At 42.0% G+C, this 20,078-nt stretch overlaps 1 protein-coding gene across 1 annotated transcript; it reads right to left on the bottom strand.

Annotated features, from left to right (window-relative positions):
- Positions 1–526: 526 nt before the first annotated feature.
- LOC145446146 (uncharacterized) lies at positions 527–10,164 on the bottom strand. The gene is made up of 9 exons (XM_080324386.1): positions 10,003–10,164; positions 7,834–8,012; positions 7,211–7,366; positions 5,853–6,029; positions 5,079–5,257; positions 3,655–3,746; positions 3,004–3,138; positions 2,371–2,518; positions 527–1,906 (listed from the first exon to the last, which is right to left on the bottom strand). The coding sequence occupies exons 1-9, from the start codon at positions 10,086–10,088 to the stop codon at positions 1,472–1,474; spliced, it is 1,587 nt and encodes a 528-aa protein (XP_080180512.1). The 5' UTR covers positions 10,089–10,164; the 3' UTR covers positions 527–1,471.
- Between the last annotated feature and the right edge of the window lie 9,914 nt (positions 10,165–20,078).

Below are 20,078 nucleotides of genomic sequence, written 5' to 3'. Positions count from 1 at the left end.
CCTTCTAAACCTACACCACCCCCGTTTGCTCTCATCGCCCCCTACCGCCAAATTTTATTGCCACCCCCCCCCCCCCCCCAATCGCCCATTTTATGGCCAGCGCCCACTTTGGGAGCCACTGTTGTATAGGAATAACAATAGTTGTTCCATCTTAGCCATGTTGTTTCGTCGTTAACGGTCAGTTTGCATAAGTCCTATCTTGATTTCACAGGTGCACAAAGTAAGCATACTCCAGTATTAACTTCCAGTTATTATATAATCGAAATTATTTACGCTAGACGCAGATTGTCCCCATACCCGAGGCCAGGGGGCAAGAGACGGTTTTGCCCATCCCATTTTCGACTTTACACATTGTGACACCCTACCCGTCTTTATCGGGGCACTTTAAAATCTTGAAGTACGTATAATTCGACATTACGAATACATGTTTTGCGGAAATAATATGACTGATATATACCTAAACTTTCAATGGTTCCAATTTTACAAATAGCTCTGCGACCCACCTCGAACTCTTCAAAACTGCCACTCATTGATCTCCGTTTGTATTAGGTCATTAGGAATCACTTCGTTCCATTAAACCTATTGATATAGCAGATACTAACGTGTATGAAACAAATGCAAGAACAAATGCAGCAATTTTACAAAATTATAAGTGGGACAACTGCAGCAAAATTTAGGAAAACTTCTACGGACTAAACTGTAAGATATAGTATTTGGAATATTCCGAGATAAAAATAATATGTAACAGTAACATGTTATGAACAAGCCAACAATGTAGCAATTTCAACGATAATGAATTATGACATTGCATCTACAAACCACAATTAACTTGCTGCTTTAGACTATAAACTAGGGCTGTTTATAAATAACTTATTTTTCCGGATTCCAGCCATTCAGTGATTAAATTGTCAGGTTACCTTAAAAAACGCTGCACATGCGCACCAAGTTTGGTGCAATTCTAACAACAACATCATCAACAACAACAACAACGACAGCCACATCATTTCTAGCATGGCACATGACATAATTGTGCCCTCATAGCTCATTCGGATTCGGAGCACCAAATCTGTGACCGAAGAGGAACATCAAATCCGTGCATTTTTCTCAATATGATGATGAGTTGAACCAAATCCTGTCACGCGGTTTTGCTCGCATAGAAAGGGTATTCGTCGTTGCGCGTCTAGAGTCTATCAATGTCATCATGTCCATCGTACCTGCGATAGTGCAGAAGTGCTTGTCGCGTGAAGTCGTTCTCGGCCATAGAAATGCATAATCTCATCACAAGGTTGTAGGGAGCTAAAGTGAAAATTTGTTGATTGCGATCAGCTACAATCGATTCAAACATTTCGGGAACATTCGGGGAAACTACACATCCGCACAAAATATTAAATCAGAATATTGTACACTGCTAGTGTACAATTGTACATGCACAATAATACCGGAGGTCATTGAAAACACGTAATCCAGCTCATCAAGCAGCAAAATCTAGCGACATATCTGATCTGTTATCTCGACGTTTTGAAGCATTATCTTGCGGTCTCTCACGCTTCATCCCATGTCGCTGACGACGAAAATTCACAGCAGCAAAAATGATTATGGCGAGGGTGGCCAAGCATGCAATGGTAATGACTATTGGCCATAAATTTGTGGGCGCTTTATACGATAGTCTTTTCTCTGAGAATGTAGTGTGTAACTTCATTTGCTTCCTCAAGAGAGAGCCGACGTACGCCACTTTGTAAACGTGTATTTGAAAGGTTTTCGTTGTATTTCTCCTATGACAACGGTGAAACGCAGAACGGCGATTGAGTATTCCCTTGCATTTGGTTTGAAATACTTCTTCATGTTCGTCTGGCCGACAATCGAAATGTAACATTCGACCCCAAGCTTGCTTGTCTCGAAGAGCTTGCTGCATAAATGTAATCGATCGTCAGTAGGTCGCCAATATCGCACCGAACTATTTTTTCGTTTCTACTTGCGTTACATCAAATATGCTATCCGTAGGTCAAAAAGGCGGTCTCGCGCTCACGTTTTGTATAATGGGAGATATCGTGAAGGACATTCCTCTATGACTTGCAAAGAAACTGCGACGTGACGTCGTAGTATAGTTGAAATTTGAAAATATAATGCGATTTTGAAGGGTTATCGCCACACCCAGTATCGTCACACCTCCTTTCAAATGGATATGATTCAATACTTCGGACTGCAGAATATATGTGTTTCAAAGTTTTCAAACCGTGCTCGTCGTAATAATTAAGTGAATGTCGCCATAAAATCACAACCACTTATCCACGATATAGTGTTAGAAAGAATACCCAACTAATTCCGAATCTTCCTAAATTAACATCACATCGAATCCCATATCAAACTTACTTTGAGCAAATAAATGTCGCATGTACATTCCCATTGGTTTCTTCTAATATCGTTACCAATAGGATGCCCGTTTCTGATCACTGATGAGTACCAATCCAGATAAAAATTATTGATTCCATTATCACTCAGATTCAATTCCTCCAAATGACTATAATACAAAAAGCACCGAATGTTATGAAGGGCACTATTATGGGGCGATATCAGCAATACAAAAGTGCGGAATTATAATACGAAAGTTCACTCGATCGTTGCGATACGAATACTGCGCAAATCAGACAGATTCTGCTGAAATGACAACATGAAAAATAGGTCAATAGTACTATTTTTCTCAATGATGCGAGATAAATCAATCAGTATTTGACTTAAGTAGAACATCTCAATTTGGGAACGGATATGGTACCAGAATGAATGTGATTGGTGATTGCTTCAGACCATGTCATTCAAAGGTTATGCAATTCTATGGTGTGATTGTTGAAACACTACGATCCCATCGCAAAATTACTATTCGTGAAGTCAAGCTATCATGTGTAGTTTAATGTTTTGATATTCCGATGATATATCCAGAATTGTAATGAACTTATCGGGATGGGCTGCAATCAGTCACGGCCTTACAAATCACAAAAGTAATATTACCATGAGTTCGAAAACATATATCGCGCTATCTCAGTCAGGTTGTTGGCAGAAAGATCGACCACTCTCAATTCTTTGTTGTTGCGAAAGGCATCTTCATGTATTGACCGTATTTCGTTGTACTCCATTTTCAAAGTTCTAAAGGCAAATCAACATCTATATCAGTGATACTGATTACCAACCGCAACTCTCACAGCAGCATGCGAGTCCAAGCTGGCATTCTTGAGGCTCTGATTAACCTCAGAATATGCCGCAAAATATATTATACAGCTGTTGTTAGTATCCATGAATAATTATTGTCAATTTATGTTTACGAATGCTAAAATAGGGGATATTTGTGACGTCTGAAGCCGCCGGGGCTGAAAACGGGGAAAGAGAATTCTTGCAAACTAGCGTCAAACGCAGGGATGAATAGTGAGTACCGGTCAGACAATGATATATCCTGATATCTGCTGGTCATATAGACATTTTTGATCATCGTCTCTGTGAGGAGTACATTTCGACACAATTTTACTGAGATTAAAGTGACGGCTCATAGTTAAGCCTATAAATTGCAATATCACCAATATTACCACTGATTCATGTTATCTATTTTGCGGAATTCAATGTAACGATACAAAATCTTCTTCCACAAATAAAAGTTCATCGACTCACTGAAGCTTTGGCATTCTTGATAGCATGAACTCGCCAAGAGATTGGATGCAATTGTGGCTGAGGTCAAGCGTATGCAGGTGTGGAAACGGTCCCTGTAAATTATATGCACGCGGTTTGGATACACTATGGACTGGGTGACCAGAGCATTCGGATATCTGCAATTTCTGGAAGGAGTGTTCGGGCATTCATGCGACAGATAAGGCGGCCCCACGACTGTGTTAACGAATAGACTATAAGGAAATATTTCGGGTTGAGGTTATCTTGGGATATCGATGACAACATGGCGACGGTTAGTTTTAGCTCGACTTGACTTCGGGATTAGAGAAGGTTTAGATGGAAGCCGATATTGGTTAGCGTGGGCTGGGGATGAGAGTAGGTTATGGATTCTTAAGGTATTTGAAAGGGTTTAAATTCTTCAGGCGGTTTAGCGATGTCTTAGCTGGGGATAAGCGATTTCCAACGATAAACGAGTAAGCTACTAGCTCTACTTTTTGCCCACTTATTCTACTTCTTTGAGGGGTTATGTTTTTCGACTACTTGCATTTCTATCTAATCATATCTTCAGGCAAAGCAACTGACTATTTTAAACTATTGAGTTTGAAACGTACAGGGTACTTTCACGATAAGTTCGCGTCACCTTTATGAGTGAAATCGACATGAACGGATGGTGAAACAGCCCCTGTACCACGTCAACAGAATATATTGCCGAAATCTGCGTCTGTTTATAGTGTCGTTGATCATTTCTCGGCATCCTGGAATTTCGTAAATGACAGACTCTTTGAATTCATTATTGGTATTTGAGTAGATTACTTTGACCCGCGACCTATATGATAACTTACGGTCTGAATTGGTTCAAAACACTCGCAAGTTCGAGGAGGCCGGCACTGGCAAAACAGACATCGGCTATTGTTTTCGATTTCGACCAGACGACTCCCGTTTTGAAGCCATAATATTCATTACTCAACTGTGATGTTGTGCATTTGTGATTGCGCTTCTGTGTATAGAAGACGGCTTAAAGTTTGAGGCAAAGATTTGGAGCTAATCGCTGCGTTTGAATTATTATGAAATCATGCCATGATAAGCTAATAATATAGTAACGAATGTGTTCGATTTCAGTGGCGATAGAGTTATATTTAGCTTCCGTTTTGACTAGCTTATAACATTTCTCTTGTATACGGCTTTGTTACACTTATCTGAAGAGAGTCGTCTGGTTGCGAGAAGCGAATCTGTTTTACGAGCGTCGGCCGCCACGACATTGCAAGTGCAATGCGACAGATAGGGCCGTAAGTTATCGCAGACACCGTTTGACCACATCTGGACAAAAGACCGTATCATATCCTGGTAGCTCTATTACGTCGTAGATATTCGAAATGTCTGTCCGAAATGACAACTTCCAGGCCTTCCGGAAATTAATTCATACTTACGTTTGCGAAAAGTGAGACGGACTTGAGATTGTTGTTTGATAACGTTAGAACTTGTAAATTAGGAAGAGATTCGAGGATTGCCGTATTGAACTCAGATATTCTATTTCCATCCAAGTGCAGCGTCTCAAGCGCATTGAGCCCTTGGAAAGCCCCGTCTTCTATGACAGTTATTTCATTTCCTGCGAAATTTAGATTTGGTTTCTGCCGGCTCACTTATATACATACAAATCACATTGTCTTGAAACTTCGAATTATGTGATTACAAACTGCTTTCAATGCGCCTACGCGTTTTGACAGTAGCATAATGGTGCTTTCTACTACTGCAAGACAAGGCTGGGGAATGGGCGGGTGCTTTGGCACAAATTTCAATTCAACTCCACACCCGACTGCAGCGAGTTTCCAATTCCCAACGCCCGACTAAAACTCACGACTCTATGCATCATCAGATTACTATACTTAGCCACCCTGCTGCCGACTCTGACAAATCCAAATTTGAGATTCCGACTAAGATCCGTGCTTACAATCAAGTAGAAATGTTTTTAGATGACTGCTTCTTCTATTCGATCTGATTTTTAGGCATAATTAACTACTTAATTGCTCCGATTTGAACTTTGAAGAGTGGAAAATAGTTTTGTATTGCAATACACAAATCTATATACGCGATCTGAGCTTACTAGTACAGTGTCGTTAATCGTTTCGCGTGATTCAGTAAGACACATCTTGCGATGAAGAATGTAGCCCACGTCCATTCTGTATTGCCTTCATCAAGCCCACCTGACAAATCCAGCACTTTGAGATGACGTAGATGACTAAATGTTCCCTTCTTCAACGCTTTTATGACGTTATTATGTAAAGATAGCTCTTGCAAGGATTCTAGCTCCGCAAACGCCGATCCTTCGACTTCCTCCAATAAATTGCTGCTGAGGTACAGAGACTCCAGATGATGTAAGCCTGCAAAAGTGATTTATAGAACGCATTCAGCGATACCGATCATTTCAAGGCATTGATCTCCATTGTAGCATAGCTGTAGGAAACTCTTTTTATAGCACAAGCACCCACACGTATTTATGACTTGACAATGAAACGAATATGTTATTTTTTTATATCATCGGAACGATACCGGAATAATGAATGTACGTAAACGATATCGATAAGTCAAATGGAATTGGCCAATTAGAATTATGTATATAAAATGGGTGTACAGAGGTATTCGGTAACTAACTACAACCAGGTTTTCAACGGCCTCGAGTAGGTTTTGATTACCTGTACTACCAGGTTATGTTTTTAAAATACTTCAACCTGAGTAGTAGCACACAGCAGGACTCCTTATATTTTTGGATCAAATTTAAGAGTAAAATTGTCAAAACACCTGGGCAAAATAGCGCTCGTATCGCGATAAATTTATGGTTTAAGGGTTCTTAAAGATTTTTGAGTGCAGATCCTTTCAAGTTTCGTAGGCGGATGCGTTTACCTCAAGAATTTGAGAAACCGATGACTGGAGAGTCATCGCATCTAGCTAAACTCTATTTAGATTTGGGGCTATCCCATGGCTGAAACAAAATAACTAATGACTACAAGGTATTCGCAGTCCCACTCACGATGTCATTTTCAAATGATAAAGTTTTTTGTAGATATTGATGACGTACTGCCTTTTCACGCATTCCCAAAATATAATCCAGGTAACTCAATGGGGTCCACGGACCACACTCGGAGAAGCCTATGGTCGTATGTATTTTCTGAAATATCTGTAGTGTCATTAATCGTTTTGCGTTTGTCGCAAAGGCATTCTCTACCTACAATTACTAAGTTAGACAATGCTTATCAACTGACGACGGTATATGCGATTGGGTAAAGAAATCGAATTTCGATACTACTTACTAGCATACTTTTTAGATACTTTTCCGATACCTTCTGACATGTCTTTGAGTGTGCATGAGTGTGCTTTGATGTGAGAATATCAGGGAATCTCGCGTGTTTGTAGGGTTTGGTATTGTTTCTCAAATATATATTTACCTTTTATCGACCAAGTATAGAGAAGTCCATCCAAACAGATGTGCTAGGCTGGTGGTTTTCACTGGCGCTATGAACTTTGCTCTGATGATCGTTTTCAATAGAAAGCCCCGTTGATTTACCTGTGAAAATTTCCCTCTCGATATGCGTGATGTAGTTTCGCCTCATATCGATCCTCCTGAGCTTGGCATTGTTGCGAAAGACGCCACCCTTGAGTATTCGAATTTTATTCCAACCACAGTGCAAGACTTCTATGTTCTCATATTTTTCCAATTGATCTGCAGACATTCGAGTGTAAAAATTGGACATCCGTCGAATTGAGGAATGGGGTGTCACCAATGTTCCCTCTAATTTTTGACGAGTCTGCGCACACTAACCAACTCACTGCGCAGAGCCTTCGACAACAGTGCGTAACGACTAAAAAAAAGTCATCATTTCGGATTTTTTGTGCGCAACTTAGATTTTCTGTGCGCAGAGATCGTATCAGCCCTGCGCATTTGCGCACGTGCGCAGCTTAGAGGGAACACTGGGTGTCACCACTGGAATTGCAACAGGCGATCGTTAAATCCTATGTCAACACCGTAAACTCCATTTGCCATTCTTAGTAGCGATCCAAAGAACTGTCTCGCGGACCCCAAAAGGACCGCGGAAATGATTTTGGGACGCACTGGGTTAGGATGTAATCCAACAACCCGCATTAGGATTCTCAATACCACGGCTACATCCATACATAAAATCGAATTACCTTCGGTGAGCTCTTGTAAACAGCTGTCGTTGACGATCAGTTGTAATGTATTCCGACACGATTTTGCTTGATATATATGGTCGGGATCTGGAATTTTGGTGTAATTGGAATAATCACACCATAGTATCAGGTTGCTCCCTTGCATGCATTCCGGGTAGATGGAGACTCGTCTGTCGCGTCTGAGGAAAAATACCGATTGCCAAATAAATGAAGTCATCCTTGCAACATTGATTTTCACTTTAAGACAGTGGTTCTCAACCTTTTTTTAGACACGCCCCCCTTTATGACAGTGAAATATTTCGCGCCCCCTTATCGTCATATCACAAAATCCAACCGGGATGCTAGCAACTCTAACAGATTGTTTGATGGCATGGAAGGTTATGACTATTGATGGGAGAATTCAAAAATATGAAATTCGGTCTAAATATAGAGGAACACGCATGAATTGGAGGTAAATCGCGAATTTTTTTTAGGTTGACCGCGTCTTCGCGCCACCTCCAGATGCTTTCACGTCACCCCCCACCCCACCCCCAAGGGGGCACGCCCCGCAGGTTGAGAACCACTGCTTTGGGAGATCAATAGAAACATTCCTCTCCTGGTTACAATCACACATATTTATGCGCTTAGACTAAAAAAAGATCCGGAACCACTAGCCGAGACCGTTTTATTAATGAGAAATGAAAACAATAGTTCATCATTGACGAAATAAGTACGTGTGACTGAGCTCTACTTAGATTAGGAGTCGTAGAGTAACGTCCAGTCGTGGAATATTGCCCATAACAATATATCCAGTATTGTGATCAGTGAATAATAAGGGGCTTCTATGCGTAACTTATCCCGAAGAAGATCCCTCAACTCTGATGTAAAATTGCACGTTGCATCAAATTCGCGGTGATGAAGGCAGGCAGGCAATTTGACAGAACTGCAGTCGTTAATTTCATCCTTACTCTTTCGCGCTATACACGATATACAGGTGCAGTTACACATCCAGTAGGCCTACTTTTCATGCGACATACAAGACATCGTGTAACGGATCTATGACCTTCGCTCATCACGAGTTTGAATACAGGTATACAACCGCACCAAACTTTGTAATTCAATTTCTGCAGGATATTCATGGTGTCATGTAACGAATGATGTATTGCAGCTGCTAGACTTACAGACATCCTGAGTTGAATTAAAGTAGTGCCAAGCACCATAACGTTGCGTCGGCAAAATTTAAAGCGCTTATCTTGCTCTTTATCCATCCCAATGGTAATATTACTCGAGCAATTCAGCATTGCTGAATGATTCGTGTCACTTTATGTCCTATGGATAGGTAAAGAAGGTCTTCAATGTAATCACCATTGTTACTCAAGTGTAAGTATAAGTAACCGCATAAATATCTACTCAATCACAGGTTGAAGTCGTAATTCAAAGGCATTCTCAAACTACTTCAAGTAGAAGTGGAATGAAGATAAATAAATAGTACGCAAGCAAGAAGCGAGAAAAAAGTAGATTTGATTGACGTCCAGTAAGTGATGACAAGCGGTTACTCTTGAAATGACAGGGTGCATCTTCCCGACCACCACAGAGAATGAACTACAAATAGGTGCAATTTGCGTACATATATTCAGTTACCGCAAGACCGGGTCTCTTTCGTCCGGTTTTCATGTCAATTTCACTCATTAACTTGATGCAAGCAAATCCCGAAACTAATTCCTACTTTACAAAGTTTGAAGTGCAGAAAGTATGTAGGTATACTTAATATGTCAAGTACTTCATTAAGTCACCAATTCTACCACCAGGATAGATCCTCATATTAGCTGGTGTACTTGACTCATTTTCAGCTACATGGGATGTTGTGAAAGGTGGATTTTTTACCAGTAATTGACGATGACTTGATTTGCAATCTAAGCTAGGGTAGGAATCGTTATAATACACAGATTTCCGCTTATTACATAGGCAGGCTATATTCCCATATGAGTTGCCGAACATTCATGAATCAGTAGGAGTAGATTGTATTCATGATAAACTACGCATATGACAACGATTTCTGAAAGGATGCCACATCGCCATCCGACAATTGTTTGAGTTCCGGATGTCATATTTCCTTATTTGTTCACACCAACAGCTCCCATTTCGCGATAGAGTGTGATCGAGAATCGACTAGCATATATCAATACTCACGGTGTGCACTTTGCTCTTTCTACTATGTCCGGATCGACGGCCAAACAGGCGCCGGCCCACAAAATTAGAATTTTTATGCTGCCCATCTCGTTCGTGACTTATCGCTATTACCATGCTGACATGAAGAAGGTGTGGTATTTAATTGTAGATAAGTGTACTGTGGGGTAATCGTACGAAACTGTAAATATCCTAGTAGCTCGTACTAAGAACGCTGTGGCAGCAGGGCGACATGACATAACCAACATATATTTAGGCTACGTTCCTCAAGTAAACGTAATGTCAGGTAGGGAACGCTTTTACGTGCAGTGATTTCACAAATGTGACGTTATGCAGTTATACGAATCGTTGCAAAATTTCGCATTCGTCAGCGACTTTTAAAATCTATATAAAAATTCCGAAACATCTGCGAAATCCGACCGCCTACTCTAACATCATATACAACCGTCCGCTGTTGTTCCATATGTAGCTACCTCATGACGATTTCACGCACTCTTGATATTTCGTGACGTATCTGGTGGGATGCAATGCCGCATGGGGCTAAATTGGCAGCTACGAAATTGCATCAATTGTAAATCAGAAATGGGTTCCATTGCCCATTAATGCTCATTGCTTACACTACGGCAACGGTAGATTAGCCCATTGAATGGTATGGCTGAACAGCTGAAAGATGTCGCTAACTGACTACGTACTGTACTAATAATAACCGCAAATTTTCTCGTGATACGAGCAACCAGTCAGACGTAAACAACAATATCGCTCGAGTCCAACGTCCTTCATTGGAATTCGCGCTTACTGAAGCGCGGTCGTACGAATTAATACAATGGAAGACGGGGAATCACCGACGGAAATACCGCTCTCGATCCACTTCACCAAGCCAGCCGCTCGTTTATATTAATTGAGCTTTGACAGCTTCTTTTGATTCGCAATTGCTCAATTGTAAAAGAAAACCGCACGCTCCGTTTCATCAGAATACTTTTATACTTGAATAGTCTTCACCATAGATTGTAATGGTCCGGTCTGGATTAGAACGTCGCGACTCGCGAAAAATAAAAACAACTCATTGCTCTCTTGTGTACACACGACATTTTGTGCATAAGTGCTGTATAACACTTACACTGATTTACTATATTATACATTATATGTTATTGTCTATAAAACATGCTACGCTTTGCTTCGTGAGTTTCGGGGCCGCCTTATGATATCCTTGCATTGTTGAAGTTGATGTAGTAACATTTGCACGTACGAACCTCTTGTTTCTCCAAGTCATGTAACATATTGTCACAATAGCTTTTAGCTACCATGCTGTATGTTATACAGACTGATCATCGATATCACTATACGCAACATGTATAATGCACTCTACGTACACTCGTATAGTCTTATCGCTCACGACTGTTACAGAGCTAACAGCTGATAAGATATTCAACTTGCATACCAGCATCGCCAGTCATACATGACTAATAAATGCTTTTTCGAATGCCTGGTAAAGCTAGAGGTGGCTTGCCAAATGACCTCACAGTGAATAAATTCATTCCCTGCGACTGCACGTTCTTTCAGTGACAACTGGGGTAATCACTTTCGTTCCTTGCTTTGTAAAATTTCCATAATGACTGCAAGTATTATTCACAGAGGCCTATGTCTGGGTCGCTAAATAAAGTTAATTACTACCAGTCGTTCTGAACGACCGGTCCGCGGGCCGGTAGCCTACTGACCCGTGACAAGTTTCCAGCCGGTCCGCCAAATATATTCTAATTTTATATCCTAATTCAATTCCATAATGCAGGATGTAGGATGCTTGCCATTAATTGAAAAAACGAAACAATGAATTTTAAATTCATTGAGAAGTTAGGTGCGTAACTGTCTGCGTGGTGTTGTACTAGTGAGTAGTGAATTAATGGTTTACTTTCGCAACGGTGCTAGTGTCGTTGGAATTGTTCTTGAAGAGTAGCATACAAATTGTTTCGCACAAATATATATATTATTATTATTATGGAAACAAGTGGCGCTTTCAACCGATGATGGTTATTTGCGCCACGCTCAGTATACATTCAATGAGGCAATCGGAGAAAAACAAAGAGATCAGAGAAATAATTCGCTGGAGAGAATAAATTCTATAACTGGTATAGTTAGGCAATGGAGGGTCAATAGATTTTGTACAGAGAAAGCAACGTTTTCATTGGCACAATGAGCAATCAAAAATCGGCGATGAAATTCAAATTTACGACATTCCATTAGCAAATGTGAAACAGTGTCCGGGACGCAGCATAAGGAACACAAGGGGGAGTCGGCACACCCAATCTTGAATAAATGGGAATTAAGGCGGCAATGACCTGACCGTAGACGAAATAATATTCGATCATAATGACGATTATTCGTGTCGGGGAGGCGGTTGAAAATTGTATTTTGAAGCTGTTTATAGCAGGCTCCTTTTTGGTCACGTATGTAATTATTGTTCCAGCGTTGCCGGCAATGCTCGAGTATTAAAACTCTTGCGTCTTTTGTTGGTGTGTCTATATTGAATTCAGAAGCTGGCGATTCATCGCTTGCCACCGCTTTTGCGTGTGCGTCTGCAATTTCATTTCCCGGGATACCAACATGCCCTGGTATCCATACGTAATGGATACTTGCACCGAGGTTGGTCGCTTGATGGTTCAATGAGGTTATCTCGCGCTGGATTCCGGGTTGACACGAAAGTGATCTTCCACATATATGCTGGAGGCCACTCAGGCAGTCTGAAAGAATAACGTAATTAGATGGCTGCCCGCGCTCCACTATCCACCTCAAGGCGGACAATATCGCCAGCAGTTCTAATGTAAAGCTAGATAGCAGTTTTGAGCAACGCCGTTTGATGACAGTTTGATGATCAGGGATATACGCTGCAAAGCCCGCGCAGTCGGCGAACTTGGAGCCGTCAGTGTAGATTTCTGTGGCGCTATTGTATATGTCGGAAACATAATCAAGACAAATATGTCGTTGGCTATGATCTCGAACTCCTTGCCGGTCAAGGATGGAGACAAGGTTCCTGTCCACTCCGAGGCGAGGGACTGTCCACGGTGGCAACGCCGACCATTGGTATCTATTTACGTTGAGATCTGTGAAAAAGCATTTGGTGAGAGTATTGAAAGAGCGCAGTCTTGGGTTTAGCAGATAGTCTATTTCTTGCCATGAGTCCGACATCAGGCCTTCGGCTGGGTGGGTACCAAGTGGTCTACTCATTACATGACATCGGTAATTAAGGGAAAGGTGTTCATGTCGAACTTGCACTGGCATTTCATTGCAGCTAGCTTGAAGAATGCAGATGGGGGTGCTACGCATCGCGCCGCAGCATATCCGTAGTGCCCGATTTTGTAGGACTTGAATTCGATCTACTTGCGACTTTACACCGAAACCATAGGCAGGGAGGCCGTAATCAATAACCGGGCGTATCAGTGATCTGTAAAGCACAAGCAATGATTGTTTAGACGCGCCCCAATGCGTCCCGGAAAGAAGTCTAATCAAGTTTAATCGTTTGGTGCATTTCTCTATAACGTGATCAATGTGATGCCTGTAAGACAAGGTCTTATCGAAAACTACTCCGAGGTATTTACATTTTTCCACAAAGGAAACCTCTCTACCCCCGATTGTAAGCGATAAACAGCCCACCTTACGTTTACGAGTGAAAAGCATTGCTACCGACTTTGACATGGATATCGAGAACCCCCAGTTACAGCACCACTCGAAAACGCTGTTAAGCGACGTTTGTATCGATGATAGTAGGTTAGGAATAGAGAGACCGCTTTCCCACACTGCGCAATCGTCCGCATAGAGACCGTGATCACATTGGATAACAGATGGCAGGTCATTCAGCATTATCGAAAAAAAGCAATGGGCTAATAACACTTCCCTGGGGTGTACCATTCTCTAAAATGTACGTGTCTGATAATGTAGAGCCTATTCGAACTTGGAACGTTCGGTTGGTTAGAAAAGAACTAATCCACGAATAAATGCGACCGGTTATTCCAAGCTGCGAAAGTTTATACAACATTCCTTCGCGCCACATCATGTCGTACGCGCGCTCGATGTCTAGAAACACGGCAATGACCGAACGCTGACTATTCAAGGCTTTGTAAACTGTGTCGTGGAGTGTGAGAATGTGATCTAATGTGGTTCTACCATGTCTGAATCCGGATTGCGAGGTGTGAAGGAGCCCTCTCTCCTCGAGGTACCACCTTAGCCTGTTTGTGACCATAGCCTCCATGATTTTGCATAAATGACTTGTCAATGATATCGGTCGGAAAGACTCCGGAGCGCCAGGGTCTTTGCCATGTTTGAGAAGAGGGATCACTATGGCTTTCTTCCAGGCTTCCGGAACCAGTCCGTCGTGCCATATAGAGTTGAAATGCTCTAAGATATGGTTGAGAGCAGTCGCAGATAGGTTCTGCAGCATGGCATAGCAGATGTCGTCATCCCCAGGAGATGAGTTTCGACGAGATCGAATTGCATCCAGCAGTTCTTCCAGATTGAACGGGACATTGATGGGGTCGACGGGCTGAAGTGGTCGAGTATCGGGAACCGGTCCCACCATGAGGTCTCGATGCCGGAGAAAACTTACGGAGTAGTTATCACTGCTGCTGACTCTGGCAAAATGCAGTCCTAGTCGATCAGCAATTGATTTGTCGTCCAACAAAGACAGATTGTTCGGAGTGAAGACTCTAGTTGCTTCCGAAGCCGAGCCGCCCGACATGGATCGCACTACGCCCCATACTTTTGATAAATTTGTATTCCGATTCAGCGAGGTACAGAAGCTTTCCCATCCCTCTCGTTTTGCCGATAGTATGGTGCGTCTACAGTCAGCGCGTAGTTTCTTGAAGGCTATGACATGATTCAAGCAGAAAGTCCTCTTCATTTTGAGGAATGCCGCTCTTTTGCGCCGTACCGCTCGGTCGCATTCCGAATTCCACCAAGGAACAGGGTTTTTTGACGTGTGTTTAGAACGCGGAATACTGTTGGTGGATGCTGATATTATTGCCTTTGTGATGAACTCGTTGGTGTCATCAATATTAGAATTCTGATATTCTGCCAGATTACTGTCAACATGACTGGAGAAAGCGGCCCAATTTGCTCTTCTCAAAGACCAGGGTCGTCTTTTTATAGACTTTCTTGTGATCCGCTTCCTATATTCTGTGTGTACTATACAGTGATCACTTCCGAGGAGCTGATCACTCACAGATGTGTGGCATTTCGAAGCAATATCAGATGAAGCAAGACTTAAATCCAGCAGGGACCAGCGATTAACGGCGTTTGACGAGATATTAACGCGAGTCGGGATGGACGAATTTAACAAAACCAGTCCGTATTTATCGATAGCATCAGAGAGGATATCACCCCGTCTGTTTGTGAAGGTACTCCAGGACAGATGGTGGGAATTAAAATCTCCCAAGATAAGTGCTTTCGATGACAGATTCCGCAGAAAAGAAAAGTCTTGTTCTCGCGGTTGATAATGCGGTGGGATATAAATATTGCATATCTGGAGACCGCCCGCGTTGATAGCCAAGGCATCGATTTGAGAGGCGGTGACTATTTGGTTCGTGGAAGAATTTATTCGATTGCTGACAAAAAAGGCAATCCCACCAGAATGCGCCGACCTATCATTCCTATAGAGAGTGTATCCTGGCAACCTAGGCGAGTATTTTTCAATGAGATGAGTTTCCTGAAGAGCAATTACGTCCGGGGGAGTCGCGAGATTATTGATGTAATGCTTGAATTCGAAAAGTTTCCTGTAAATTCCACGGCAGTTCCACTGCAAAATAAGTAGTGCCGAAGTATACATTTAATTCGAGTTTCGTACCAAGGAAGTCTTCCCAGCCGCGGGTGACGGCACATTCATCAGAACCTCAGGGTTTATACTAATTCCAAGGTATTTCGACGAGACTTGACAGACAATGCTAAATACGTCTTGGTCGCCCGACTTAGTCAAATGAACAATCTCGGCGACGAGTGCCAACAGGCGTACGGCGTCTAAACCTGGGAGTAACTGCGAATCATGTTGGCTTCCTTGAAGCAGAGGGTTGTGGGATACTGAATCCCGCACAAACTGTTGTCCGTTCCCAGGTGATGATTGGTCATTGCGCGATTTTAGGTTGCGTAGATCACAGTCATTAGGAAAAGGGTATGCAGCCCTGTAATCATGACGAGGTCGAGTTTTCCTTCGTAGTGCTGCACTAAATGATGTGTTAGGGGTACTTGTTGTTATGTCCGTATTAGATATGTTCGTGTTCGATAACTGTGGCCACTCTTGGTCTAAGACTATAGTTTTGGCTTCACTGTAAGATATGTTCGAGCGCTCTCTTACGGCAAGAATTTTGGCCTCTTCTTTGAATATGCGGCACCCACCATAAGCGGCGCTATGATGCTCCCCGCAATTGACGCATTTCTTATCCTTATCACAGGATTCATATTCATGATCTCTACTTCCACATTTAGTACAACACTTCCTCCCTCGACAGTGCGCGCTGGTATGCCCAAAACGATTGCATTTGTAACATCTGAGAGGTGTAGGTTTGTACGGTCGAGTTTTCAATTTAAGGTACCCGATTGCGACGTATTCGGGAATCTCTTGCGTTTCAAAGAATAACAACACCGATAGACTATCTACCTTATCCCCTTCCTTCGTCGTACGTTGAAGTCTCTTAGCAGATTTAACTTTGAATAGCGCAAGATATTTCGGGATTTCCTCATTAGTTATTTCTATCGGAACGCCCGAGACCACAGCGCGACTGCCGTACGGCTTTGATTGATACAGTGAAGTGCTAATTTCAATTGTCGTTTTCTCTACCGTAATCAGATCACTTTCGAGTAAGAGGTTAACTTGCTTCTTATTCAAACAAGGAACAAGCAAATCTCCCGAAGGCAATGCCTTAATACTTCCATACTGTCCTATACGATTTATGAGCCATTTGTGAATGGTATCTGGACGGTAATGTTTCATTTTCCGGCCGGGACCTCTGGATGATACAATCACCCGTAGCTCCGGAGTAGCACTACTTGGATCTGCCAATGCTGGTACAGTGGATGAAGGGACGCTGTTATTTTCCCTACGAGTATTATTCCCGTCTACAAGCTTGTTTGGCCCTGATAATGCATACGACTTTGCTGGAATCTTAGCGGCTGTTTTACCGTCTCCTTCACTGTCCGACGACGTAAATGCCACAGATGATCTGCGCTTCTCGGAAAGATTTGCGTCTGTAGTGTCCATGACCACTATGAAACCGCAGAATAATAGGGCTAAGCCTATTAGCCTACCTATATAGATAACTATGCTACCCCGTATGTACAATATAGAACAGTCTTACCGTAACTATAGGAGTCCAACAAGATACGCGCGACCTCAAATCTCTCCGCTACTGAAGACGTCCGCACGCGGTGACGACTAATCACGACTACAAATATATATATGCAAGCTACGAATGCTACAGATATATGCCGCAGTATAACGAATTGATAAATCAAGCGGTTCTATGCTGGCTGCACGCCACCACACGGGCATGCAGCGAACCTTGCCTCCAGATTTAAGCAGCATGCCCACGTGTCGTGTCGCGTGCTCATATGTCCTCGGATCAAAAAAATCATGTACTAATTCATGTATGGCTTTTGTCATTTTTTGTAATTATGACGTCGTATCGGTGAAAATAATTCTCAATGCCTAATGTAAGTTTGCTAGTTTGCGGTCAAGCTTTCGTCATCGTGCTAGACCAGGGGTGGTCAAACTTTTTGCTATTCACGGCTGCAGTTCGATTACTTATGTAGCCCACGGCCGCATTTCAGGACATATAGCCATAACAAACTAACTGGACGCCGAATACAATACCCCTGGTAAACTATCCATGTCCATTTCTGCTGAGCTCCGGAATAATTTACTTTTACATATCGGCTTACTATATGCACCGAAATCGCGAGTGATTATAATATGAATAGAAACTGGGGTCCGTTGTGGTCGCGCTTTGCGCGAAAGATTTTCAGATTTACAAAAGAATTTTATCATTGATATCATTGGTTTCACATCTTAAATCAAAAATTTATCGTATCTCAGTTCCTGTGATCTGATTCACCGGTAGAGATGTGGGAGTGTTTTCGAACATTTAGGGCAAGTTATAAATGATGATGCATCTTCGGGTGAGCCAATTGTTATTACCGGTAGTAATGTCATTAGTTGGATGCTGTTATTTCTTATCTTCTCATCAGGGTTTTCGGTATATATTGGAAACATATTTCTTTCGTGGTGAGCGCACGATTGCTAGTTGGTATTTCTATATGGGTAGGGTTACCGTACGTCCTCTTTTAAGAGGATTTGTCCTCTTTTTTACTTTTTTGAATGTGTCCTCGGAGGACGCCCAAATGTCCTCTTTTATGAAATTTTGCCCTCTTTTTTTGAGGATTATGATTAAATATAGGGCAAAACTCGACTAAGATACAGTAAATCAGCACTGGAGTAACGCTCTGGCGGCTATTTCGGAATTTGAGCTCCGGGAAGGTGACCTTTTTTTAGTCTACCGACCATGAAGTGATAAAAATGTACCATTTTTTCAGGATTTTCCTCCGGTATTGCAAGTCTAAAATTTTGAAAAAGTGTTCTCTTCCAGATTTCAAAAATATGGAAACCCTATATATGGGTATCTTCATTTTACTCTTGTGTTCGCATCTACACTGTCGGATTTCAAAGGGCTATACTATATTAGTATCAAAAACGAAGTCGCATTGAATCACGCATATAGCGCGAAAATATTTTAAAGAATAATAAATAAAATCGCGCGAGACTTCGGGAGTCAATTCGTAAATTAAATTTGCACAAGGACGGCCGCCAGCACATAGTAATTGAATTAGGTATCGCCGGTAGCCCAAATTTCCTTCTAAAGTTGCAGGTTGGCAACCCATGTGCTATAGACCTTCGTCCAGGTTCACAGTTATATTAATGGGAATTAGTGCACTACTTCTCGAACGACAGATCACATCTACTTTCCAGTTAAGTATTGCAATTCTAGCTGAGTGGCTGTTGATCAAATATTCAACTGATATAGATGACACCAATCCGTTGCTGTCAGAGACTGTCAATTTGCGTTGAACATTACTAACAAAAATGTACGGTGGGCACAATTTTAATCTACTTCAAAACAACACAGATTTTTGGTCACAGGCCCCATAAGCTCTCGCAAGTCGGAATAATTTGCAGGTGATGAAGAAAGTTTTTGCCAAAACGAACTTCAAGCCATAAAATAATTCACTGAGTGAAAAGTTTGACTTTAGTATCATCGAGAACTATACTAGTGCTTCAAATCCCTCCGTGTCATCAGAATCACGTCTCCCCTACGCATAAATATTTGAATGACTCCTCAATCGGATAGCATACGTTGTTTCTAGTTTGGTGCGTAATGTTTGCGGAGGCCGGTGACAATAACTTACGCAAACGTCACTTGAAGAAAGAGGTCATACGTGTGAGCGCTGAACAGAGAATATTTAGAAGCACACCAGGGGACTAGTGCGAGGTGCTGTAGTTCCAACGCAAACAATATCACGCACTCACGCAAACACAAAATATCCCGTGAAAAATTGGCGGCATTCATTTCGTTGATCTGTGTCCCTGCCGGGCGGACGTACGTTTTTCCGCTTGTCTTAAGATTATGTTCTGGCAATTACGAAACCATCGCATACGGGAGGATATGTAGAGTACTGTAACCTCTATATAACGTGTCATATTGTCAGCGTAACCGACCCTGTTACATGGATGACGGGAATCAACACTCGCGGTATTCAGTGGAATTTTACGCATCAAAGTTTCCGCATGAATGCGTCGTCAAAATCATAGGTAGTAATCAGCGTTTACAGTTAACTTATTAGGATGCTCATCTGGATATGGATAATCGTTTAAATTGTCGATAAAAGGTTATGCCTATACCATCTACTCTAGGTCGGAACCGTCGACGTTCGCAGAAAGCAGCCATTGAAGTTACTCTTAGTAACAATTCGTTTTATGACCAGTTCAGTATTAGTATCAGCCTACTTTGCGGTTTGAATTCCGTGGTCCTAAAGTTGTTTAATTTACC

The sequence above is a fragment of the Botryllus schlosseri genome, chromosome 1 (genome assembly GCF_051294905.1).
Source record: "Botryllus schlosseri isolate E-star chromosome 1, Bs_hap1, whole genome shotgun sequence".
In the NCBI taxonomy this organism is placed as follows: domain Eukaryota; kingdom Metazoa; phylum Chordata; class Ascidiacea; order Stolidobranchia; family Styelidae; genus Botryllus; species Botryllus schlosseri.
The sequence above is the reverse complement of the archived record's forward strand: the minus strand, read 5'-3'. Positions and strand labels throughout refer to the sequence as shown.

Bases quoted from the DNA above. Each gene is read 5' to 3' on its own strand.
- LOC145446146 (XM_080324386.1), bottom strand. From the start codon at position 10,088: ATGGGCAGCATAAAAATTCTAATTTTGTGGGCCGGCGCCTGTTTGGCC. The intron at 5,258-5,852 runs GTGGGCTTGATG...TAAATTTCGCAG, and splicing joins CAAAGTGCTGGATTTGTCAG to GAAATGAAATAACTGTCATA. The intron at 2,519-3,003 runs GTAATATTACTT...TTTGTATTATAG, and splicing joins TATATGTTTTCGAACTCATG to TCATTTGGAGGAATTGAATC.